General features: G+C 41.2%; 1 protein-coding gene across 9 annotated transcripts in view; it reads left to right on the top strand.

Annotated features, from left to right (window-relative positions):
• LOC105062796 (uncharacterized) overlaps positions 1 to 25,418 on the top strand; it is a 94,042-nt gene that overhangs the window by 39,746 nt on the left and 28,878 nt on the right. For 7 of the 9 annotated variants that reach the window (XM_074350049.1, XM_074350047.1, XM_074350052.1 and 4 more), the window contains 2 exons: positions 2,344 to 2,517; positions 24,984 to 25,102. In XM_074350049.1, coding sequence (XP_074206150.1) covers positions 2,344 to 2,517; positions 24,984 to 25,102 — 293 coding nt within the window. Of the gene's footprint in view, positions 1 to 2,343; positions 2,518 to 24,983; positions 25,103 to 25,418 lie in introns of those variants that run through there. The other 2 variants (XR_012501499.1, XM_074350050.1) reach the window with 2 other exon arrangements.

Below are 25,418 nucleotides of genomic sequence, written 5' to 3'. Positions count from 1 at the left end.
CAGAATGGCAGATTCTTTCCTCCCAGAAAATTACTTTCTTTTTCCTTTCCCAAATAATAATAGGCAAAATATCCTCAATTCAAATTGACATTTTCTCAGATATAGTTTAGTCGCTTAGACACCTGAGAACTTCTGCTTTTAGAACCTGTAAAAGTTAACCATCCCCTTTTGTGGGTTTAAAAATAGTCCTCTTAAAGACTTTAGCTCATGATAGATGACTTTATCACTCCTTGTAGAGTCATCAGGCTATTAAATGCTGGAATAATATATCTTTAGAGTTTTAATTCCTATCATTCATGAATATTAATCTAAATAATTCCTGTAAGTAAAAATGGATTTCTTGTATAATTATTTCAGAGAATGTCTCTTGTGATGACATTTATGAATTCATACTATGAATAGAGAATATTTTGAATGAAGGGCTTGGAATCTCCTGTTTATTTATCAGTGAGAATAATAGTATCTGAATCAGAATGTAATTTTTAGCAGTAAATAAGATAATAGGTTATGTACTTAGCATTTTGCTTAATATATAGTAAGGACTTAATAAATGTAAGTTTTTGTTCTAATATTCTGATTTGTAGTTCACCATGAGTGGAACATGTAGAAATGATGCTCTTCGACAAAATGTTGATAAATCTACTGCTAAAGAAAAAAAGACCACATATACAACACGACTTAGTCAAGGTTATGAGAAAAGTTAATTTTTTCATTGTCCTTTTAAATGAAATTCCTGTCTGCACAGTATGAAATTTTTTTAAATGTAAAGATAATTGAATAGCAATATTAATTAACTTTAAAAGTTTTCTGGTTAAAGTTCAGGCTTAAAATGGAGTTGACAGAACACTAATTTTACTCTGAGTAGATGACAGAGAATTTAAAAAGTGACCTGCTTTGTGCCAGGCAGAAATTTTGGTGGCCACTGAAATGACACACACTAAAGGAAAAAGACGGCATTTTAAACTGATGAAAATCATTTTTTATGGTACCTTAAGGATTAATCGACTGGAAATCCAGGATATTACACTAGATATAGCTGATGGCAGGTGTTATTTTGTTTTCAGAAAAATCTATATTTCATAAAGATTATAAATAAAGGATGAATTTTAAAGCTACTATGTGCTATAAGAAAGAATAATATGTGATTAGCCTAGTAAGGAAATGGAGAAAGTAATACACTTGTAAATCATCTCTTTCTCTTCCATTACTCTATTATAAGTCTTTGAAACAAAACTGAGAAATGGCTCACTCCAGTCCAAAATGTCTCTTGTGTCAAATCTTTTATTTCTGTTGCCATAAGAATGTATTGAAACCAATGATATATTAATTGTAAAGACTTCATTGGTTTAAAAGGTTCCAAATGGGCACTTTGAAGCACAAACGGCCTAAGTAAAAGACTGCATTAAAATTAAATTTATTCTGATCACTTCTATTCTGACAAATTCCAATTAGAACAGTGTTCAATTAGAACAGGTGTATGTTGTAAAAATAATATTTTATTTTTATTACTTCTTCATTTATGATTGAGTCAAATCCTAAAATTGAAGCCTGGAGTTAGGAGTTGGTGGGGAAAAGGGAACAGAAATTGCTTTTCTTTGAGCTTCACAAATGCTCACATGCAAAATAGTATTGGTTTGTATAAAGAGCACTGGAGCTCACACTATATTAATCAACATAATTTTTCATCTTTATGTTAAGACCACAATTGTATACTAAGTTAATTATTCAGCAGTTAGTGAGCACTGTGTTTTGTCTATTCCTTACCAAGAGAAATGTATGAATTAACATCAATAGTTCAAAGAAATCATTAGGAAAAGTTCTTTGAAAATAACATCTCTCTTTTCCTCTCTACCAATCTCATTTAGGAACCCAATTTTTCATTCCTAAGAACGATATATATTACTCTTACATTGCAACTATCTTCCTAGATACTCAAGGTACTTTGAAATCCATTAACGAATGATTAAGCATAAAAGCAACTTACTTTCTGACTTTTCCCAATGTTTATACAACACATTTTTTTCTGAAGTTTTCAATATACTATAAACTTATTATTGATAAAGTATATTTAAGTCAATTGCTGTGTTTCAAATTATTTAAGTATTAATTAATTATATACATAATGTATATAATTTGAAGTAGAGACAGCAACTACAAATGAGTTGATTAATTTAATGAATGTGTGTTGTTGTTTTCATTTGGATGTGGGCTAAGCATTAAACAAATGTATTACAGTAACAGGATCCCTTAGCATTTCCAGATAACTCATTGATAGTTTTGTGTTTCTGTTCCTGTATTAAATAAAGCATTTCTAATTCTTCCGTTTCTTATCTTATCTTACAGGAAATAAATGATCTGGATGTACAGGAACTTGTAAGACGGTCAATTGGAAGGTTAACGATTATTGGACAGACATTTCCAGTCCCCCAGAATATAAGTCAGCGATGTTTCCGTGGCAACCATCGGATATCTTCAACGTTGTGTGATCCAGAGGATCCATTTGCTCAGAATGTGGAGGTATGTTCTAAGTGCCAGGATATTTCTTCAAGGATGCTTTGTTGGGCAATTGTGGAGAGAGCTTTTCCAGTGGCATTGCATTCAGAATCACACGTTTTCGTTTTCTGAACTCATCTCCGCTAGCAATTTCACAAATCTGATGGGGAGAGTGCTAAGAATCCATCTTTGATCATTTTGACCTCATTTACAGTGAAATATATCCTTGTTTAATAAAAATATAATAAGTAAAGGTTATTTTCTTTTCAGCAAGTAGATTGATAACATTTCTCATGGTAGAATTTGTGATTGATACTGTTTAATGCCAAACTCTAAAGCATTAAGCTAATAAATATGTTTGACTTTACTGGCTTAACAAGGACATAGAATTTTTTTTTTCTTTTAAAGATTAATTTCTGGTTTGAAGAGCTGCACCAAAAGAAAACAAAACAAAACAAACAAACAGAAAAAACTTAGAAGTCCAAAAACTACTGTAGTGCTATAAACTCAGATGAGATGTAGCTGAAACCTTTGCTATTCAGAATACAACAAAGAATGTGAAAGTAAATGAATAGAGTATCTGAGCAGCAAAATAAAATCCACCAAGTCCTTGCAGCTTGCTCATAAGAATTCCCTTTTAATATTCATCTGGAGCCTATTTCTTTTTCTTAAGGAAAATCCTATCAGGATCTTTTTTGGTTTTATTTCTCTTTGCACTGGATATCTCAGTATATCAATTTGAAGGAGATATAACAAAGGCAGGCACATGGACAAGAATTGAGCTCCATAAGAAGTGCTCTTTAAATAGGCAAGAGACAAGAAAGAAGAAATCAAATACACTAATTCAAATATCCCATCAAAACAGAGATTACCCTGTAAAACAGCTCTACATCGTAAAACAGTTTCTGAGGGTATCACTGTAGTATATTGCCAGCATGTTAGTTAATATTTAAACAGTATACCTGCGATATCAACAAAGATGAAAGTCATGGTCAATTTCAAAAGTGAAAAGAAATGTATGATATATTTTACAAACCTATTTCTTCAAAACATTCAATATCGAAAACATTTTAGTTCTCAGAGATGTTCAGTGTGAAAAAATAACCCTAGGAGAACTAGTTCATTCCCAATGATACTAAATAGATGAGTTGATTTTGCAGATTTCTTGAACGATGACTCGACAGCTTCCCTATCTTTAGTCAGCTTTGAATTTTTTAGATAAATTACCATTTATCCAGCTTTTTCTTCATACTTACTACCATTGTAATGAGCAGTGTGTATTAGGCATCTGGCTCCAGGATTATTGCCCATAGAACGTTCCTGCTAGATTTTAAGCTCTTTTAGAATAAGTTCCCTCCAGGACGAGGCATCATAAGCTCACCTATCTCTCTTTCCCTCATCATACCCACCTCTGTAAATATTTGTAGGTTTCAATGTAATTAGGGAGAAGGCAATGGTCTACGTAAGCCACTCTGAAGCATAAATAAGATTAACATTTTATGCTTCTAATGACCCATCTTTTCATATTAATTGCTCACGAGTCTAACTGATGTGGAAATGATTGAATTTTAAATGGAGAAAAATGTGGAAGAACTTTGATTTAGAAAATTATGATGTGTTAAAAGGCTGCTTCTAACAAAAGAGATAGCAGGAAATGTACAGATGGGCAAAGCAGAAAGTCACTACGCAGTATTTTAAAGCATATTCGCCTAACTGCACAGTCCTGGTTCAATTAATGAGTTCCTTGAAATCAGGGAACAAATATTTTGTTTGTCTTTATATTCGCATACCTTTCTGATGAATTCAGGATGGGCTGGAAGCACCACTCCTACCATCTTCATTACTCCTCTCAAACCCACAGATAGAAGAAAACAGAACAGTGACTTTTTCTTTGAGTATTTATTACATATGAACTTCCCTATTAATATATGTAATAGAATTTGACTACATGTTCAATATGTAAAAGGAAAACTGATAGAAACTTTTGTATGTGAAGATTTATACAATGAAGAGTCTAAATGCAGGGCTCTTGAATTTAAAATATTCCACTAAAAGCAGAGCATTTGTTATAGAGGTTTACCTTGGTGAATATTTTATCTCATTGAAGTTAAAAAAAAAAACAACAACAACTAGGAAAATACTTACTGAAATTTTAGAGTAGGGCATCCCCTTGAGGAATTAACCCTTACAACTTGGAGTCCATAAAAGCGATGCAAATAAAAATGACCAGACGTATCTTATCAGCAGGGTACAATTAAAAAAAAAACTCAGAAAATAATGTATGAAAATATGACTTGAGTGAGCTCTAAAAGTAGAAACCCAACTATAAAATCACAGTAGTCAATACAACAGAGGAGAAGCGGGTACAGTGAGCCCACGTAGCGATCTCTGGGCTGTTACATACTTCAGTGTACATAGAAAGGGCAGTAAGCTTTAGAAAGAACAAAAATGAGTTCCCCCAATCTTGAAGTTAGTGCCAGGAAGACTAAAATCCAGGGTTAGCTGAAGTTGCGAAGTAAATGTTAAAGACACCTTTTAGATAGAAACAGAGTTTTTAGCAACATATGAAGCAAGAAGGAAGTGGCCACTTACTGCTTGGTTAATGTTAGCTTGGCTGTTAATGGAGAGAAAATAGAAATGTTCACATCTTTTTGCTTCTGTTTTCTCCACTGAGGAAAAAATGTCTTCAGACTGGAAATACTAGAATATGTCATTAAAAGTAAACCAGTGGTTTAGAAGGAGCAGGGGTTTGGAGGTGGTCGGAGTATGCCTTACTGCTCTAAAATGAGGCCTGAAAAATAATTGCCCAGAGCAGTAAATAAGCCAGTAGGTATGATCACAATATTATAATTTAAGAATACTAGAGAAATACTTGGGAGGAAGACCGGAGTGCAAGACATTGGTATAGTGTCCCAGTTTTCAAAAGGAAGGAAAAAAGATTCTGACAAGCAGAGTTTAACACACTAAAATTCATATTTGGGTAAAGTGTAGAATATGTTATTCAATATATGGTTTGGGGAACTTCAAATAAGATAATAGAACTTCCTTAAGAGCAAACACTTTCAAACTAAGTCCTACTTAATAATTTTTTAGATAGGATGTCATAAATCGATTTAGTGTATGTTGAGTTTTATGTAGTGCTTGACAGATTTTCTTATGAAATCCTTATGAGAGGACATTAAAAAGCCTAAATAAATTGATGTGATGTCATTCGAATAGTTTCCCCAGAGGACTCCTAAAAACAGAAGATGGTGAACACTCTGGCTTCAGATTTAAAAAAATATTGTAAATATATTAAAGTCTCATTATTATATGAGACTTTATTAGACTATATTAGAAGAATGTATTCTGTAGTTTGAGTTCTTCTACACTTATCACCAGGGCTTCCCTTACCTTCAGTTTGAGATGTATGGAGCTAGAAGAATATTCAGATCACACTGATAAATATTCTGCCCTTGAAGTGGTCATCCACAAAGTTTCTGTCCTTGGACCAAATATTTTCAAAATGTTTAAATCACACAAATGAAAATGAATGAAGTGTACCTCTCAGATTTGTAAATGACGTTAAGCCCAGGAGAAAATGCTTACATTGTGTTACATAATCAAGATTCAGATTGTTACTATTCACTAACAACATGCCTGTAAGTTGAAATATCACAAAGTAAGGTTCGAAATCAATTAGGAACTCTAGGTAGATGAGACCTGGTCTGATAGCTTTTCAAGGCCATTAAGATGAAGGCAAATTTGGTTTGAGCATAGCAGAAGTCGTTATTTCCTCCAAACCATTCTAATGTAATTTTGGTCTCTATATCAGAAGCATTTTACTAAGATCAAGAGAGAGCTCCTTATACTGCTCTCTCCTAGTTAGCTCACATCTGCAATAATGTGTCAGTTCCAATATAAACACTGAATAGAAACATTGAAAAATAAGAGAAGGACAGAGGAAAAACACTGAGATGATGAACAGCCTAGAAATTACACCGGATGATAAACAACTGAAGAAAAGACGATGTTTCAGGGCAGGTCATGGGAGGTATCAAGTAGAGGTTGCACATAGAAGAGGTTGGTGCTGATGGTTCAGTGAAGGCAGAAAACAAGTGTAGTAACAGTAAGGTGTAGAGAGAAAGGGTTGGTCAAATGGTGGGATACTGGAGTTGAATAAGATGTTAGAGGGCTTGTGCATTTGTGTCCAGTAAATGATCATTTGTGTTGCTTGTGGCCTGAGTAGAAGTGAAGATCTTCTGTGTAAGAAATTGAACCACTTTCATACAAGGAGACAGTTTGGGAACACCGTGAAGGAGAAGTCATGAATAAAGAGTGACCAAGAGGTCAGTAGGTGATGGCAGAAAGGGGCTGTAATGCGTGGTATAGAAGAAAGCATGAACTTCAAAAGAGAATAGGCAGTTGCCTGGGAAAGAAGTAAAAGAAGGGGTAACAGCTAGCTCAGAGAAGGTCATCAACCATCTTTTTGATCCTGCAGTTTGGGATGTGGGCAAATAAGAAGGGGCAGTCATTTGTTGAAAACACCTGTCACATACTGAGTACAAAGCACTCACCTTTAAGACCAGCTTGGATGCTAAAGTATGTGCCTCAAGGTGTGAGGAAAAGACTGCACCCCAGGAAGTGTCAGGTTTGGGTGGAACCCAGTTACCAGGTTTCTCCCATCTGATGTTAAGCTTGACTTTCTCTTCTTTGACTTCTTTGCCTTAACATCTCTTTATCAAAAACCAAATATGTGCTAGATTCTAGGCTAAGTCAAGAGGAAATAAAAAAAAAACAAAGTCGGGGAAAGTATGTACAATTTGAGCCCCCGTCCAGAAGGGACTCATATTCTAGTGTGAAAAGCAGATTTAAACAAAGTCTTAGCATCATGATATGCTTCAGTAGACCCATGCGCTGAGCATTATGGAGATAAAAAGAGGACTGCCCACTTAGCCTGGGAGGAGGGAGAATCCTGAGGTGTTTTCAGGGTAGGATTCACCCAGCTTGTGTTCTGTGAAGTGAGGATTGGAGGATGTTGACCTTTGGAGAAAGATAAGAGACATCAAAGGGTGCTCCCACAACTGTCTCACCTGCATACTTAAAGCAGTCCGTCAAAGGAAGAAACAAAATAAAGCTGGAGAGATAAGAACAAGCAAGTCTGAGGCGGTGGGGCCAGGAGAGGTTAGGAAAGGCCAGGTTATTGCTGATTATTGAGAAACCATGAAAAAATCTGCCCTGGGTTTTGGGGTATAGGCCACTCATGCTGCACATTTCTTCTAGGCTTACTTTTTGGGTCTTCACAGTCTAATTCAGATGAAGTTTGATTCATCAACTGCTTTTAACTTCAAGTTTCCCTCTTCATTCTTTGCCAGTTGCAGCCGACCCCCTAATCAAGCAATTATGTGTCGAGGGAGGGGCGGGGGGTGGGAAGGTAACAATAGCTTGCCCTGACAGTTCCTTATGAAGAACAAACTGGTATTTCTCGTAGTGCATACGAGTGTTCAGCGTCTCCTTAAAGGAAGGTCTACAAACACAAATGATTAAAGATTTACCTAGTTATGAAAGAAAACTCCCAAGGCACTGCTAGGAAGTGCTTGTTAACACTTGTTCTTATGTTACTACTGTGCAGTCATGGTTTTCCCCTTTCTGTAGCGTCCTGCATCTTTTCTATTTAGAGTAGACCTTTCAATATTTCATTTAGCATAGGTTTAGTATTCCTGAATTCTTCTACTTTTTGCTTGTCTGGGAAATTCCTTCTCTCTCCTTCTACTCTAAAGGATACCCTTGCTGGATAGAGCATCCTAGGGTGCAGCTTTTCTCATTCAGAACTTTGAATGTGTCTTGCCACTCCCTTCTGGCCTGCAATGTTTGTGTAGGGAAATCAGCTGAGAGCCTTATGGGGGTTCCCTCGTAACGAACTCTTCCTTTTTCTCTTGCTGCCTTTAGAATCATTCCTTTATCTTTAACCTTGGCCGTCTTAATTAAAATATGTCTTGGTGTAGGTCTGTTTGGGTTCTTCTTGTTAGGGACCCTCTGGGCTTCCTGCACTTGGATATCTGATTCCCTCTTTAGGTTTGGGAAGTTCTCAGTCATGATTTCTTCAAATACCTTTCAATCCCCTTTGCCTTCCTTCTCCTTCTGGGACCCCTGTCATGCGTAGGTTGGGGTGCTTTGTATTATCCCCCAGGCCCCTTGTATTGCTCTCATTAGTTTTCACTTGCTTTTCTGTCTGTTGTTCTGATCGGGTGACTTCTGTTATCCTGTCTTCTAAGTCACTTATCTGCTCCTCTGCGTTATCTAGTCTGCTTTTGACTACTTTTAGCTTGGCTTTTATCTCAGCCATTGAGTTTTCTGTTTTTAATTGGCTCTCTTTTATAGTTTTATTTCCTCTTGGTAGTATTCTGCATTTTTATCTGTAGTCTTTCTCACTTCCCTCAGAGCTCTGATCACTCTCTTTTTGAAGTCATGATCTAGTAGACTGTCGAGCCTATTTCATTGGTTGTTCTTTGAGGGGATTTCTCTTGCTCTTTTAATTGGGAGTGCTTCCTCTGCTTCTTCACTTGACTTCTGTCTCTCTCACCGTGGCTTATGGAGTATCAGTTATCTACTGTGGTCTTGAAGGGCCGTTTTTGTGTGTTTTGTTTTGTTTTTAAAGAGGATGCATTCCTGTGTAGAATGTGCGCCTCTGCTAATTTTGTTGCAAAGTCTGTTTTTAGTATGTACGGTTGTCATATCTTTCTTCCAAGTGTGTTGCCTGTTATCCCTTTGATTGGGGCTGTGGCTGGTGTCGTGGTGATCAGAGCCTGCCCTCGATGTTGAGTGGGGCCTCCTTTTTGTTTTGTGTTTGTCACAGCCCTGACAGGGGCTAGGTCTATTCCTCTTTTGTTGGAATGGGAGGCTTCCAGACCCATTTCTGAGCTGCGGTGTGTGGTAGGCGGGGTGGGAGCACTTCAAGTACCCTGTTGACTCTGCCCTTGTCCCCGCTTTAGCCGCAGGAATGTCAGCGCTCTTCCCGGGTGTCCCCCAGGTTCTCCACCCTCAGAGCTGCCAGCGCAGACCTGCCGACTTCTGGGTCGCACACCTGCATTATGGTGCCCTACTGGGGTAGTGAGATCCCTGGTGCCCAGTGTGGCTCCTGCACTTGCCCTCGCTGTGCGAACTCTGCTCGTTCACCTTAGAGGCCTGCACTGGTAGAACCCCAGCCCTGTGTTGATTGTGTGGTTGTGCCACCGAGTCAGAGCTCTCCCCAGTGCCACATCCGTGTATGGTAGGCAGGCCCACTGAAAGGGCCGCAGCAGCCCTCGCCCCCACCGTGTGCCAGAATTCCGCACCTTGCTTGTTTGTCTTGGAGGCGTGGGTCCACAAAGGCACCCGCGGAGCCAGACAGTCCCCTCTGCCTGAGGCTGTAAACAAATCTCAATCCCACCTATGAAGTTGTGGGACCCCTGGGTACAGATTCCAGGTTTGAACCCCATCTTTACCTGGGAGCTGCACCTCTCCTCCCGAGAGCATGCCAGTGATGGTGCCACAGGCATGTGGAGACAAAGGCTACGGCTCAGCCGCATTGCGCCCCCTACCCACAGTGCACACCAGCAGTGTTCCTTTTTTTCTTTTTTTGGTGGGTGGGGGACCCAGGCTATCCTGTTCTGTATACACACCCAGCCACGGCGTACAGTACACTGGATCCAGCCCCTCAGGCTGCCTCTGCCCAGTTAGTTCCAGCCCTCCGCTGGGCTCGGGCAGCCGGTCCCATTCCACCCGTGCCGGCTCACTTGTAGGGCTAGGGATCGCAGGGATCCTCTGTGCTGGTTTTGCTCAGTTCTGTCGGCCAAGAGGCTGCTGTGGACTCCTCTGAACCTCGGAGGGTCCCCCTCCATCCCCGCTGACCTCTGCATTTGAGTGGGGGTTGTCCCAGCGTAAGAGCACTGTTTCCTCCCTTGCTGCTCCCTCTCCGAGGGACAGGTCCCACACTAATTTCCTTTTTGTTTTGCTTTTTTTTTCTCCTCCTACCAGCTATGTGAGGAATTTTGTCTATTGAAGAAGGAGATATCTTGTCAAAGTCTGGCCAGGTGTTCTGAGTGGATGGGTGGGTCCGTGCCTGTCTCTGTTGGTGTGTTCTTGGGAGAGAGCGAGCTCAGAGCATCCTTCTACTCCGCCATCTTGGCCTTTCCTCCTTCCCTTATGCCTCTTAGTATTTGTTACATATGATCAGGTGCTTCTATATTGGGTGCATATGTTAATGAGTGTAATATCCTCTTCTTGTATTCCTCCTTTGATCATTATACAAAGTCCTTTGTCTGTCTTTATGGCCTTCGTTCTAAAGTCTGTTTTGTCTGATATGAGTACTCCTACCCCTGCTTTCTTGTCATTTCTCTTTGCATAAAAAATCTTTTTCAATCCTATCACTTTCAATCTATGTGTGTCCTCCACCCTAAAGTGGGTGTCTTATAGGCAGCGTAGTGTAGGCTCTTGTTTTATTATCCAATCTGCCACTCTGTGTCTTTTGATTGGAGCATATAATCCATTGACATTTATGGCAATTATTGATAGATGTATGTTTACTGCCATTTTGAACTTTGTTTTCCAGTTGATTTTGTGTTTTTTCTTTGTTCCTTTCTTTTTCCTTTTGTTCTTTCTTTTGTGGGTTGATGATTTTCTTTTGTATTAGCTTGATTTCTTTCCTTTTTACTTGCTTTTTTTGTGATTCTATTTTATGCTTTTGATTTGTGGTTACCCCGTTTTTCAAGTATGTTAACCCATTACTACATCTATTTGCTTTAGACTGGTAAGCATATAGTCTCAAACACATCCTAGAAAGAAAGAAAAAAAAATCTACATTTTCTTGCTCCCCTCTCCCACATTTTGTGATTTTGATTGTCCTCTTTTACATCTTCATGTCTATTCCCTTGCTGTTCGTTTTGGTTATCACATTTCTAATTGTGGTTTTCTCTTTTCTACAGATTCCTGCTTTTCTATTTAGAGAAAAAGTTACTGTATTTCTTTTAGGATAGGTTTAGCATTGGTGTATTCTTTTAGTTTTTGCTTGTCTGTCAGATTCTTTATCTCTCCTTGTTCTCTAAAGGATATCCTTGCTTGGTAGAGTGTCTTAGGCTGCAAGTTTTTCTCTTTCAGGACTTGGAATATATCTTGCCACTCCCTTCTGGCCAGCAGTGTGTCTGTAGAGAAATCAACTGATAGCCTTATGGGATTTCCTTTGTAACTAATTCTTTGTTGTTCTCTTGCTGCCGACCTTTGGCCATCTTAATTATAATATGTCTTGGTGTAGATCTGTTTGGGTTCTTCTTGTTTGGGGCCCTCTGTGTTTCCTGCACTTGGGATATCTATTTCCTTCTTTAGGTTTGGTTAATTTTTAGTCATGATTTCTTGAAATACTTTTTTGATCCACTTTTTTTGTTTCTTCTCTTTCTGGGACCGCTATTAGGTATAGGTTGTCACACTTTATATTATCTCATAGGTCCCTTACATTACTTTCATTTGTTTTCATTTGCTTTTCTGCTGTTCTGATGGGGTGATTTTCATTATCCTGTCTTCTAAATCACTGATTCATTCTTCTGCATCATGTAAGGCTGCTATTGGCTGCCCTTAGCTCAGCTTTTATCTCAGCAATTGAGTTGTCTGGTTTTAGTTGGCTCCGCCTTATAGTTTTTTTTTTAACAGTATCTTGCATCTTATCTATAGCTCTCATTTCCTCTCATTTCCTTCAGTGCTTTTATCATGTCCTCTTTGAACTCCAAATCTAGTAGACTATTGAGGTCCATTTCATAGTTCATGCTTCCAGGGGACTTCTCTTGTTCTTTCAATTGGGATTGGTTCCTCTGCTTCTTCCTTTTCTAAATATTTCTCTGACTATGACTTTAAGTGTAACAGTTACCTACTGTGGTGTTGAAGGGCTCTTTCTTTAGTTTTGTTTTTATATGGGAGCATCCCTGTGTAGACAGTGTGCATCTCATTTTTGTCACAAGGGCTGTTTAAGTATGGATGGCTGCCAGGTCTTTCCTCCCTGTGTGCTGGCTCTTATTCCCTTGATTGGGAGTATGGTTGGTGTTGTGGTGACCAGAGCCTGCCCTGGTGGTTGAGCAGGGACTCCACTTTGTTTGGTGGTTGGCACAGCCCTGACAGGAGTCAGGTCGCTTCCCTGTTGTGGGAATAGAGGCTTTCAGGCCCATTTCTGAGCTGTGGTTTGTGGTAGGGGGGACTGGAGCACTTCCACCAGAAGAGGAGCCGCTGACTATTCCTCCTCAGAAGATGTCCAGCAGAGAGTGCCTTCTGTGGTGTCGTCAGACACTCATTGTGCAAGCTTACAACGTACACTTTGTTGTCTCTGCGCTTGTCCTCCCCTAAGCCACAGAAGTGTCAGCAATCCGGCCTAGTGCCCCCCAGGTTTTGCACCCACAGAGCCATTCATGCCGATCCACCGGTGTCAGGCACCAGGACCCACTGTAGTGCTGTGCAGTCATGCACCTGGATCCACTTTGAGCCACAGAGTCAACCCAGACCCAGGTCTTGCATCTGCGAACACATGCCCGCTGTTAACGCCAGACCCACCCATCTGCATGCCAGTGTTACACTTGTTTGTCTCAGAGGTGTGTCACAGAGTCACCAGTAGAGCAAATTCGCCACCAGCGCTTGGGGCTAGAATCAAGTCTCAGTCCCACCTGTGAAGTCTTGAGACCCCTGAGAATGGATTCTGTTTTCAGCCCCACCTGGGCCTGGAAGCTGAGCGCCAGGAATTGTGGGCCTCCAGAGCAATCCGAGAAGACTGCTCTGTGTGAAGCACTTAGCGAGAACACATGCCGATGTGGTTCTGAGCCATGCTCCCTGGGCTAGTGGAGATGGCTGCTATGTCTGGGCTGCGTTGCAACCCTCCCCTCAATGAGCACCAGCAGTGGTGCTTTCTATGGGGGACCCAGGCTGTTAGGCACACACTCCCAGCCTCAGCCCACACCACACTGCAGCCCCCTAAGGCTGCCTCTGTGCAGTCAGCTCCAGTCCTCTCCCTGGGTTTGTCTGCAGAAGCCCAAGCTCCAACACCCAGTCCTGGCCTGTCCCTTCCAGCTCACAGCTCAAGTTAGGAGTTGCCAGGACCCTCTGTGCTGGTCTCTCTCAGTTCTGTCTGCCAAGCTTCTGCTGATTTCTCCTCTGAGCCTCTAAGGTTCCCTTTCTGTAGCAGCTGACCTCCCTGCTGGAGAGGGGACTTCTCAGGGTGAGGGCACTTTTCCTCCTTTACTGCTTCCTCCCAGTGGGACAAATCCCCCATCAATTTCTTTTTCCTTCTCCTTTTTTTTTTTTTTTTGTAATCTCCTACTTCTGCCAATTTTTGGATTGGGTTTTTTGTTTGCTTGTTTGTTTTTTGGTTCTTGTTATTGAGCTGTGTAAGATGCTTGTATATTTTGGAAATTAATCCCTTGTAAGTTGCGTCATTTGCAAATATTTTGTCCCATTCCGTAGATGGTCTTTTCATTTTGTTTGTGGTTTCCTTTCATGTGCAAAAGCTCTTAAGTTTCATGAGGTCCCATTTGTTTGTTTTTGTTTGTATTTCCATTACTCTAGGAGATGGATCCAAAAAATAGATTGCTGTGATGTATGTCAAGGAGTGTTCTGCCTATGTTTTCCTCTAAGAGTTTTATAGTATCCCATCTTACATTTAGGTCTTTAATCCATTTTGAGGTTTTTTTTTTTTTTAATATGATGTTAGAGAGTGTTCTAGTTTCATTTTTTTACGTGTAGCTGTCCGGTTTTCCTAGCACCACTCATTGAATAGACTGTAATTTCTCCATTATATGTTTTTGCCCCCTTCACCGTAGATTAATTGACCATGAGTGTGCAGGTTTATTTCTGGGCTCTCTATCCTGTTCCATTGATCTGTATGTTTGTTTTTGTGCCAGTGCCACACTGTTTTGATCACTGCAACTTTGTAATATAGTCTGAAGTTAGGGAGCCTGATTCATTCAGCTCCGTTCTTCTTTCTCCGGATTGTTTTGGCTCTTTCGGGTCTGTTGTGTTTTCATACAAATTAAACAATGTTTTTCCAGTTCTATGAAAAATGCCATGGGTAGTTTGATAGTGATTACATTGAATTGGTAGATTGCCTTGGGTTCTAAGGCCATTTTAACAATATTGATGATTCTTCCAATTGAAGAACGTGTTATATCTTTCCATCTGTTTGTGTTGTCTTCAGTGTCTTTCATCAGTGTGTTACAGTTTTTGGAGTACAGGACTTTTGCCTCCATATTCCTACGAACTTTGTTCTTTTTGATGAGATGGTAAATGAGATTTCTTCCTTAATTTCACTTTCTGATATTCTGTTGTTAGTGTATAGAAATGCAGCAGATTTCCCCATATTAATTTTGTATCCTGCAACTTTTCCAAATTCATTGATGAACTCTACTAGTTTTCTGAGCATTTTTAGGATTTTCTATGTAAGTATCATGTCATCTGCAAACAGCGACAGTTTTACTGCTTCTTTTCCACTTTGGATTCCTTTTCCTTCTTTTTGTTTTCCAATGGCTATGGCTAGGAATTCCAGAACTGTGTTGAATAGAAGTGGCAAGAGAGGGCATCCTTGTCTTGTTCCTGATCTTAGGGGAAGTACTTTCAGTTTTTCTCCATTGAGTTTGTTGTTAGCTGTGGGTGTGTCACATATGACTTCATTACGTTGAGGTATGTTTCCTCTATGCCCACTTTCTGAAGAGTTTCTATCATAAATGAATGTTGAATTTTGTCAAAAGCTTTTTCTGCATCTATTGAGATGACCACATGGTTTTTATTCTTCAATTTGTTACTGTGGTGTATCACACTGAGTGATTTGTGGATATTGAAAAGCCCTTACATCCCTAGAATAAATCCCACTTGATCGTGGTATATGACCGCTTTAATGTATTCTTGGAGTCTGTTTGCTAGTGTTTTGTTGAGGATTTTTGCATCTATGTTCATCAAGTGATATTGGCCTGTAATTTTCTTTTTCAGTCATCTCTCTGTCTGGTTTTGGTATCAGGGTGATGGTGGCCTCGTAGAATGTGTTTGGAAGTGTTCCTTTCTCTATAATTTTTTGGAAAAGTTTCAGAAGGATAGGTGTTAACTCTTTTCAAAATGTTTGGTAGAATTCACTTGTGAAGCCATCTGTTCCTGGACTGTATTTTTTTTGAATTTTAAAATGACTGATTCACTTTCAGTGCTGGTTTTTGGTCTGTTTATATTTTCTATTTCTTCCTGGTTCAGGCTTGGGAGATTGTAGCTTTCTAAGAACTTCTCCATTTCTTCCAGGTCGTCCATTTTATTGGCATATAGTTGCAAATGGTCTTTGCATTTCTGTGGTGTCAGTTGTAACTTTTGTTTTTCATTTCTGATTTTATTGATTTGTGCCCTCTCCCTTTTTGTTTGATGAGTCTGGCTAAAGTTTTATTAATTTTGTTTACCTTTTCATATCTTTTCAAATAACCTATGTTTAGTTTCAATGATCTCTTCTATTGCTTCTTTAGTCTATTTCATTTATTTCTGGTCTGATCTTTATCATTCCTTTCCTTCTACTAACTTTGGGTTTGTTCTTTCTCTCGTTACTTTAGATGTAATGTTAGGTTGTTTATATGAGATTCTTTTGTTCCCTGAAGTAAGCTTGTATTGCTATAAACTTTCCTCTTCGAACTGATTTTGCTGCATTCCATAGATTTTGTTCGTGTTTTTTGTTTTTGTTTTTTTTCCAGTTTTTCTTTGTAGTTGATTTCTAATCTCATAGTGTTGTGGTCGGAAAAGATGCTTGTTACGATTTCAGTTTTCTTAAGTCTACCAAGGCTTGTGTTCTGGCCCAGCATATGATCTATCCTAGAGAAAAGTTCCATGTGCATTTGAGAAAAATATGTATTCTTCTGCTTTCGAATGGAATGCTCTGTAGGTAGCAGTTAAGTCCATCTGGTCTAATGTGTCATTTAAGGCCTGTATTTCCTTACTGGTTTTTCTGTCTGGATGATCCATTCATTGATGTAAGTGAGGTGTTAAGGTCCCTCACTAGTATTGTGTTACTGTTGATTTCTCCTTTCATGGCTGTTAACAGTTGCCTTATATATTGAAGTGCCCCTGTGTTGCATACATATTTACAACTGTTATATATTCTTCTTGAATTCATCACTTGATCATTGTATAGTGTCCTCCTTTATCCCTTGTAACAGTCTTAATTTTAAAGTCTACTTTGTCTGATGTAAGTATTGCTACTTCAGCTTTTTTTTTTTTTTTTTTTTTTTTTTTTTTTGGTTTCCATTTACTTGCAATACCTTTTCCCAACCCTTCACTTTGACTGTGTATGTGTCTTTGGCTCTGAACTGGGACTCCTAAAGACAGTGTATAAACAGGTATTGTTTTTGTATCCATTCAGTTAGTCTATGTCCTTTGGTTGTAGCGTTTAATCCATTTACATTTAAGGTAATTATCAAAAGGTTATGTTCTTATTGCCAGTTTCTTAATTGTTTTGGATTTGTTTTTGTAGGTCTTTTTCCCCCTTTCTTCTTTTGTTCTCTTGTAATTTGATGGCTTTCTTTAGCATTATGTTCGGATTCCTCTTCCTTCTTTGTTTGTATATTTGTTACAGATTTTTGGTTTGTGGTTACCATGAGGTTTTCTTATGGAATCAATCACACACACACATATAATTGTTTTGAGTTGTTTATCTTTTAATTTCTAATGCATTTTAGATACCTACATTCATAATCTCCTCCCCTCATGTTACTGGCTACAGCATCATATTTTATATTAAATCATTTTGTGTATCATTTAACTACTTATTGTGGATACAGATGATTTTACTCCTTTTGTCTTTTAATTTCCCTATTAGTTGGTGTGTGGATGGTTTTCTACCTTTATTGTATGTTTGCCTTTTCTGGTGAGCTTTCCCATTTTGTAATTTTCTTGTTTCTATTTGTGGCCTTGACTTTCTACCTAGAGAACTTCCTTTAATAACATTTGTTGTAAAGCTGGTTTGGTGGTGCTGAATTCTTTTAACTTGTGCTTATCTGTGAAGCTTTTGATTTCTCCATCAAATGTGAATAAGAGCCTTGCTGGATAGAGCATTTTTGGTTTTAGGTTTTGCCCTTGCATCACTTTAAATATATCGTGCCACTCTCTTCTGGCCTGCAGAGCTCCTGCTGAAAAATCCACTGATGACCTTATGGGCGTTCTCGTATATGTTATTTGTTGCTTTTCTCTTGCTACTTTTAATATTTTCTCCTTATCTTTAATTTGTGTTGACTTGATCACTATATGCATTGGCGTGTTCCTCTTTGGGCTAATTCTGTATCGGACTCTCTGTGCTTCCTTGACTTTGGCGACTGTTTCCTTTCCCAAATTAGGAAGTTTTCAGCTATTATCTCTTCAAATATTCTCCTCAGGTCCTTTCTCTCTATTTTCTCTTTCTGAGACCCCTGTAATGCAGATACTAGGTGGCTTCATGTTGTTTCAGAGGTCTCTTAAACTATCGTCGTTTCTTTTCATTCTTTTGTCTTTTTTTCTGTCTATGGAAGTGATTTCCACTACTCTGTCTTCTAGCTCATTGATCCATTCTTCTGCCTTATTTAGCCTATTCTTGGTTCCTTCTAGTGTGTATTCATTTCAGCTATTGTGCTCATCAAGTCTGCTTAGTTATTCTGTATATTTTCCAACTCTTTGCTAAAAATTTTGAACTTCTTGCTCTGTGCATCCATTCTTCTTCTGAGTTCTCTGATCATCTTCACAGTCATTACTCTGAACTTTCTCTCAGGTAGATTGCCTAACTCCTCATCACTTAGTTCCTTTTGTGGGATTTTATCTAGCTCATCTGCCACCTCATTTTGTCTAAATTTCTATTTGTACTTTTACTATGTGATGGGTTAGATACATTTCTTGCCCTTGGAGAAGTGGCCCTTTGTAGATGACGTCTTATGGGTCCCAACAGTGCACTTCTCTCTTGTCACCCAAGGGTCAGGGCTACTGGTCCCAGGGTAGAGTCTGGCTTGATTTTGTGGACTCACGCCACAGGCTGTAGGAGTGTTGCTTTCTTGCTTCTGGTGTCTGGCCCCTGGTGGGTGAAGCTGAGCTAGAGGGCTGTGCAGGTTTCCTGGCAGGAGGGGTTGGTGCCTATCCACTGGCGGGTAGAGCTAGGTCTTGGCCCACTGGTGGGCAAGGCCATGTCTAGGGGCATCCTGTCTGGTGATAACTGGGGCTGTGTTCCCACCAGGTTAGCTGTTTGGCCTGAGGCATCCCAGTACCTAAGCTTACAGGCTGTTGGGTGGGGCCAGGTCTTGGTGCTAACGACCCATGTAAGATCTATCTTCCAGGAAAATTTATGTGGGTGATAAATACTGACTACCACCAGCTTTTGTGTCTCCAGGGTGAGCCACAACCACCACACATCCCCCCAGTACCTCCCCAGGAGATCGTCCAAGACCAGCAGCCAGGTCTGGCCCAGGCTCCTATGAAGTCACTTCTCCGCCCTTGGTCCTGGTGCACGCGAGACTGTGTGCTCTTTAAGAGCAAGTCTCTGTTTTCCCCAGTCCTGTGGAGCTCTTGCAATTAAGCCCTGCTGGCCTTCAAAGCCAAATGCTCTGGGGGCTCCTCCTGCTGATGCCGGACTCCCAGGCTGGGGAACCTGACCTGGGGCCGAGAACTCTCACTCCTGTGGTTGAACCTCTGCAATGTAATTATTCTCCAGCTTGTGGGTCGCCCACCTTGGAGGTATGAGACCTGATTATACCATCAGTGCACCCTTCCTGCCTTTGCACTGTGGTTCCCTCTTTATGTCTCCAGTTGAAGGTCTTTTTCGGTAGGTTCCAGTCTTTTTTTGTCTATGTTTCTTCAGCAGTCAGTCGTGGTTTTGTTGTGTTCATGAGAAGAGGCAGGTGTTCCTACCACTCTGCTGTCTTGACTGGAAATCCACAAGAGATGGTTGTTAATTGACAAACCGCGAGACTCTTTAGAGCGGGGACCGTGGCAGGACCCTTCTGTTCCTCAGCCTCACCTGGCCGTGCTGAGAACGCATCTCGCTGGCTGAAACTTCTTCCCCAGGACTAAGTCAGAGAGGGAGGGCTGATTTCTTTAAGCAGGAGCTCAGCCTCTGACTGTCTTAAGCAAGGATCCCACGGTGAGCTCTTATCCCTCACCCGCCCACTGCCCGGAAGGACCCTTGGGAATTCCGTGCGTGTGATCACTGATTTTGTGGCAACCCTGTGAAGCAGGTGATAATTGCTCCAGTGATCGGGGGCATCCCCTCCCCTCCCATGTTATTTGGAATTAACAGCCCTGCAGTTGCTATTTTAAAAGAAAGCACAACTGTTTTGGTTACAGAAGCTTTTATTGATCTCCCGCCCTGCTCCCTGCCGACGCAGACAGGTATGGTCTCCCCAGACCAGTCTCCAAGAACAAGGTCTCCTCCTCCAGTGCTTTCACGAGTGGGAATATTGGAATCATTCTGTCCTCCTCCGGGCAGCCTGCAGAGCCAGAGGGGCTGGAACAGGACGGACAGCGGGCCGTCTCTGCTTCCTTGGCACACTCTACTTCTGGAAGGTTGTCTGCTCTACTTCGAAAAAGCTACCTGAGTCATCAGTGTCCCCAAGGCTGACTCCTTTGAGAGCGACTGGGATGTGCTGAAGTGACCCCTCATCCCACCAAAATCAGAACAAGACAGTGGCCCCTATGCGGGGCTGCCCGACTCTGTCCTGTCCCGCAGGGGCTTGGCAGAGCAGATCAACATGCTTGATCTGAAAGTGTTCTTTCTCTCTGGGTTCTTAGATCTTTAAAACTAATTTCAGGCCTCTGCATCCTCGTGAAGCATGTAAGAACTTTGTTCCTCTTTATAAATCAGAACTGGGGCTGGCTCTGAGAATTTAAATGATGTGGGAGGGATAATACGGTGAGTGACCATGTTAGTTGGTGGCAGAGTGAGGACAGCAGAGGACAAAGCCAAGAATCCACCCCCGACCCCAAAGCAGCCTTGGCCCACTTTCTTCCTTTATAGTCTCACGTCTCCTCGGCCATAAAAAAGACTCACACAGAGGTTTGGGGTCTGTAGGTACCCAGGTTGAAATATTCCAAAGGGCCGTGAGGTGCCTTTTAACCGGAGTCTTTCAGTTTCAGAACAAAAATGTCAAAGTTGGTTCTTTGAAATAGGACAGCCTTAGAGAGCCTGACCAAGAAGAAAGAGCAGACACAACTGAGATGATTAGGGGCGGGAAAGCACGTGGCTTCCGGGATAAAGCCAGGTTAAAAATAGACGAGAGGGAAATACTAAGAATTTTTTTTTTTGCCAGAATACTTGAAAACTTAGACAAAATGGACAAATTCCCAGGCTTTGAAACTGATTCTAGAAGAAAAAGAAAGTCTGGAACATCTTATGATCATTTAAACAACTGACTACTCAGAATGGAGAGCTTGCCAAAAGGTAATCACCAGGCCCCAGTGGTTCTAAATTTCTAAGGGAAGCATTCCAATCTGATCATCCATAGGACAGAAACTCCTTCTGTGAGTGCGGGAGAACCTTGCCCATGATTGCGGAGGATGGAGCTAGGAGTCCGGACTGTCAGAAGTGCAGGTCAGATGGACCTGCTGGGGAGCAGCCCCTGTCCCCCAAGTCCTGCACTCATGAGTACTGTCAGCCCCGAGGCCCTTTGCCTCTTGGTGCCGGAGTGCATTTGGAGAGGCCCAGCTGGAATCCTCTGAGGGGTGGTCATCCGTCTGAATGTTTGGCACGTGGCTCTGGAGATCCTAGGACAGAGGGAACCTGTAAAAGGTGATGTAACTGGATGGGAGACAGAAAGCAGCAGTTGGCCCCCATGGAGAGGCCCAACTGGATAATAGTGGTGTCCAAGGGGCATGCTATGTGGAGGGAAGGTACATTGGGATGTGAGAGAAAGTATATTTGGTTGGGGCTTTGAAGGATGTGTAGGAGTTTGCTGGGTAGAGGTTGGGAGATGGGGAGCAGTAGGTGACATTCAGGCAGCAGATGGGTGCGGGTAGTCACAGATTGTTTTTCAGACAGGGCAGGCATGTTGGTAAGCTGTAGCTCTGTCTTCCTTCAGCTTGGAGAGGATCGGGCTAGAGCTGGAAAGCCTGCTCCACTGAGGGGCAGAGATTACCTGAGGGCCTCAGGTGCTCACAGCTCCCCATTGGGCCCTAACCCTGACATCAGAGTCTGGCAGAGCTGGAGAGCACAGGGAAGGGAGTGAGAGGCCTGCAATGGTCACCGCTTAACTCCTGAGGTGGGGGGCCCTCCTCTTCTGCCACTCCTGAGCCCAGCCAGGAAGCCTGGGCTTGCAGGAGCCCACCCCTGAGATCAGCATCAGCAGAGGCCGCCGCTGCAAAGGCCCTGCCGTTCCTCAAGTGCCGTTATTAATTCATAATTCCAAACTTACATACAAAGCACATCCTCAGTTTGTCGTCATAGCAAGGTAAATGGGACAATTCTGATTTCCCATTGCACGAGAAAATCTATCGAGAGAAAGCAAACTTCCATTTGAGTGATACAGGATGGATTTTTTTAAAGCGTTCTGACCGATCACAGCCCCTTTCCCATCCACTATGTGTTTGTAGTTGTTTTGTTTTGTAATTTAGAAAGAGCTCTGTTGATCTATAGTTTACAAACTGTTAAGCTCGATTTAAAGTTCTAAATAGCTACATGTTTTTTCCCCATATTTAGAATGTGCAACCATTACGATAATCCAATTTTTGAATATTTTCACCACCCCAAGAAGAGACCTGTACCCATTAACAGTCACTTCCTCCTCCCAGACCTAGACCCCAGTAATTTATGTTCTGTCTCTGTGGGTTTGCCTGCTCAGGATGTTTCATATAAATGGAATCACACAGTATGTGGCCTTTGTGTCTGGCTTCTTTCATTTTGCATAATGTTCTCACGTTGCCATTCGTATTGTAGCATCAGTGCTTCATTCCTTGTTACATGGCTGAGTGGTGTTCTGCTGTGTGGATGGACCACACTGTGTCCATTCATCTGCTGATGGGCAGCTGGGTGGTTCCTACTCTTTGACTGTTAGGAGTAATGCAGCTGTGAACATTCCTGTGTGCGTGTTTGTGTAGACAGACATTGTCATTCCTCTTGGACGGAGACCTAGGAGTGGAATCGCTGAGTCACATGGTAACTGTGTTGAGCATTTTGAGGAACTGCCAGACTGTTCTGAAAGTGGCTCCTACATTTTACATTCCATATTTTTTAATTAAACTTTAAATTTTGAATTAATTGTAGATACACATGTAGTTGTAAAAAATAATAGAGATCCGTGTATCCCTTACCCTATTTCCCCAACGGTAACATCTCGTACAGCTGTCATGCACCATCACACCAGGATGCTGACGGTGGTACAGCCAAGATACAGGGCCTTCCATCATCACGGGGATCCATCACGTCGCCCTTAAGTAGCCCCACTCACTTCCCTCCTCCAGCCTCCAGTTTTAAGCCCTGGCAACTACTAATCTATTCTCCATTTCTATAAATCTGTCATTTTAGAAATGTCCTGTAAGTGCAATCATACAGTATGTATGGGGGAGGGGACTGACTTCATTCACTCAGTCTTATGCCCGATGGTTGATCCAGCTTGTTGCATTAATAGGCCTTTCATTGCCGAGTGGTGTGGATGGACCACCGTTTGCGTAACTACTGACTTCTTGAAGGACATCTTGATTGTTTCTAGTTTGGGGCTACTATGAATATTATTTTATCTATCCATCTGTCTGTCTACTCCATCTATCATCTATCTTCTACTTTTAAGCTTTGAGAATTCTTTATATATTCTAGATACGAGTTCTCTGCTGGATATGTGGTTGGCAGGCATTTCCTCCCAGTCTTAGAGTCTTTTCATCCTCTTAACAAGGTCCTCAAAAGATCGATTGTTTTTTGTTTTGATGAAGTTTAGTTTATCAGCATTCATTTTTATTGATTGTGCTTTCTGTGTCAAGTCTAAGGACTCTGCTTGGCTTGGATCTTAAAGATTTCTCTAATGAGTTTTCTAAGTTTTAACTTTTATTATTTACATTTAAATAGATGATATATTTTGAATTAATATTTTGCATAAAGTGTGAGGTTTTAGTCAAGGTTTCTTTTCTTTTTCTCTTTTTTTTTTTTTTTTTTTTTTTTGCCTATGGACATCTGCTTGCTCCCTCACCTTTTGTTGAAAACACTGTTATCTCCTTTATTGACTTGCTTTCATCACTTTGTCAAAAACCAGTTGGGCATGTTTGTGTGAGTTTATGTATGAGCTCTGTGTCCTGTTCCATTGTCCTATGTGTTTATCCTTCCATAACCCTGATTATCGTGGCCATACCAAAAATCTTGAAATCAGGTAGAGTGAGTCCCCCCACTTTGTGGTTCGTTCTCAAAATTATTTTAATTATTATTGTTTCTTTCCCTTTCTGTGTAAGTTTGAGAATAATCTGGCCTATGTCTATCAAAGACTTTATAGAGATTTTGGTAGGATTTGTGCTAAGCCTGTCTGTCAATTTGGGGAGAATTGACATTTTACTCTATTATCTTTGAATCAATGAAAGTTGTATGTCTCTCCATTTATTTAGCTCTTCTTTGGGCTCTTTACTTAGTGCTTCGTAGTTCTCAGCATGCTGGTCCTAGACGTGTCTTGACAGAACACGCCTAAGTATTTGATTCTTTTTGAGTGATTGTAAATGATACCATATTTTTAATACCCATGTCTGTGTGTCCATTGCTAGTCTGTAGAAATACAGCTGATTATTGTGTGTTGTTCTTGTGTCCTATAACCTTCTGAACTCAGTTATCATTCTACAAAGTTTTTGGTTTTTTGGATACTGTTTTATTTTATCTTGGTTTTATAGAGTCCTTTGTGTTTCTTATGTGGACCATCATGTCATCGGGAAATAAATACAGTATAATATCTTCCTTTCTAATCTGTGTGCGTTTTATTTCCTTTTCTTGTCTGTGGCACTGAGTGGATGGATCTCATGCCAAGTTGAATAAAAGTGATGAGAGTGGGCTTCCTTGCCTTGTTCTTGACAATGTTCAACATTATACCCTAAATGGATGTTAGCTGTGGGCTTTTTCTGGATGTTCTTGATCAAGATGAAGAAGTTCCCCTCTCTTCCTGTTTTTCTGATACTTTTCACCATGAATGGATGTTGAATTTTGTCAAATTATTTTTCAGTATTAATTGCTGTGTGGTTTTTCTTTGTATCCTGTGGGCTCTGATGTATAACACTGATTGGTATTTCAGTATTGAAGTAGCATTGCTTTGCCTGACTAAACCCCCTTGGGTCAGGTGTTCCAGAGGTGATGCTGGTGCCTGCCCAGCGCTCTGGGAGCCAGTTCCCCGTGCAGTGACAGCCCAGGCCTGGGCACTGCCCACCCAGGCTCTGGGGCCGGGCAGGGTCTGTAGGACTGGACCACATGCTCGTGGAGGGCAGCTCCCCGGCACCCGCCTCACTGGGGTGGGAGCGTAGAGGAAGCAGGGAGGGGAGCTGCCGTGTCACGTGGGCCCGTCTCTCCTGTCCAGGCGCGGCTGCTGATGAGCCTCCTGCCCCGGAACGTTGTCGTGGAGATGAAGGAGGACTTCCTAAGGCCCCCGGAGAGGATTTTCCACCAGATTTTCATCCAGCGGCATGACAACATGAGGTAGGGCTGGCGCTGGCCTGGCCCTGCAGTGGGCCTGGGGAGCCGAGGTGGGAGGTGAGGGAGGTGGAGTGGTGAGGGAGGAAGTGGAGGTGATGGCAGAGATAGGAGGTGGGGGTGAAGGTGAGCAGAGGGTCCTAGTTTGAGGGAAGGAGGGAGTGGGTGTGGGTCAGGAGCCCAGATGAACACTTGTCCGGCAGGGGAACGGTGTGTTGCCTTCATTCCACAGCTGTTCTTTCCCATTTTCTCATTCTGCACCTTTTACTTCCTGCGTTGGTTAGAGAGGGTCAGAACTCTGTTCCTAAGCCGGGTTTGGGCA

The sequence above is a fragment of the Camelus bactrianus genome, chromosome 22, assembly GCF_048773025.1.
Source record: "Camelus bactrianus isolate YW-2024 breed Bactrian camel chromosome 22, ASM4877302v1, whole genome shotgun sequence".
Classification (NCBI taxonomy): Eukaryota; Metazoa; Chordata; class Mammalia; order Artiodactyla; family Camelidae; genus Camelus; species Camelus bactrianus.
Note: the sequence above shows the minus strand (reverse complement) of the source record. Positions and strands in the feature narration are given on the sequence as shown.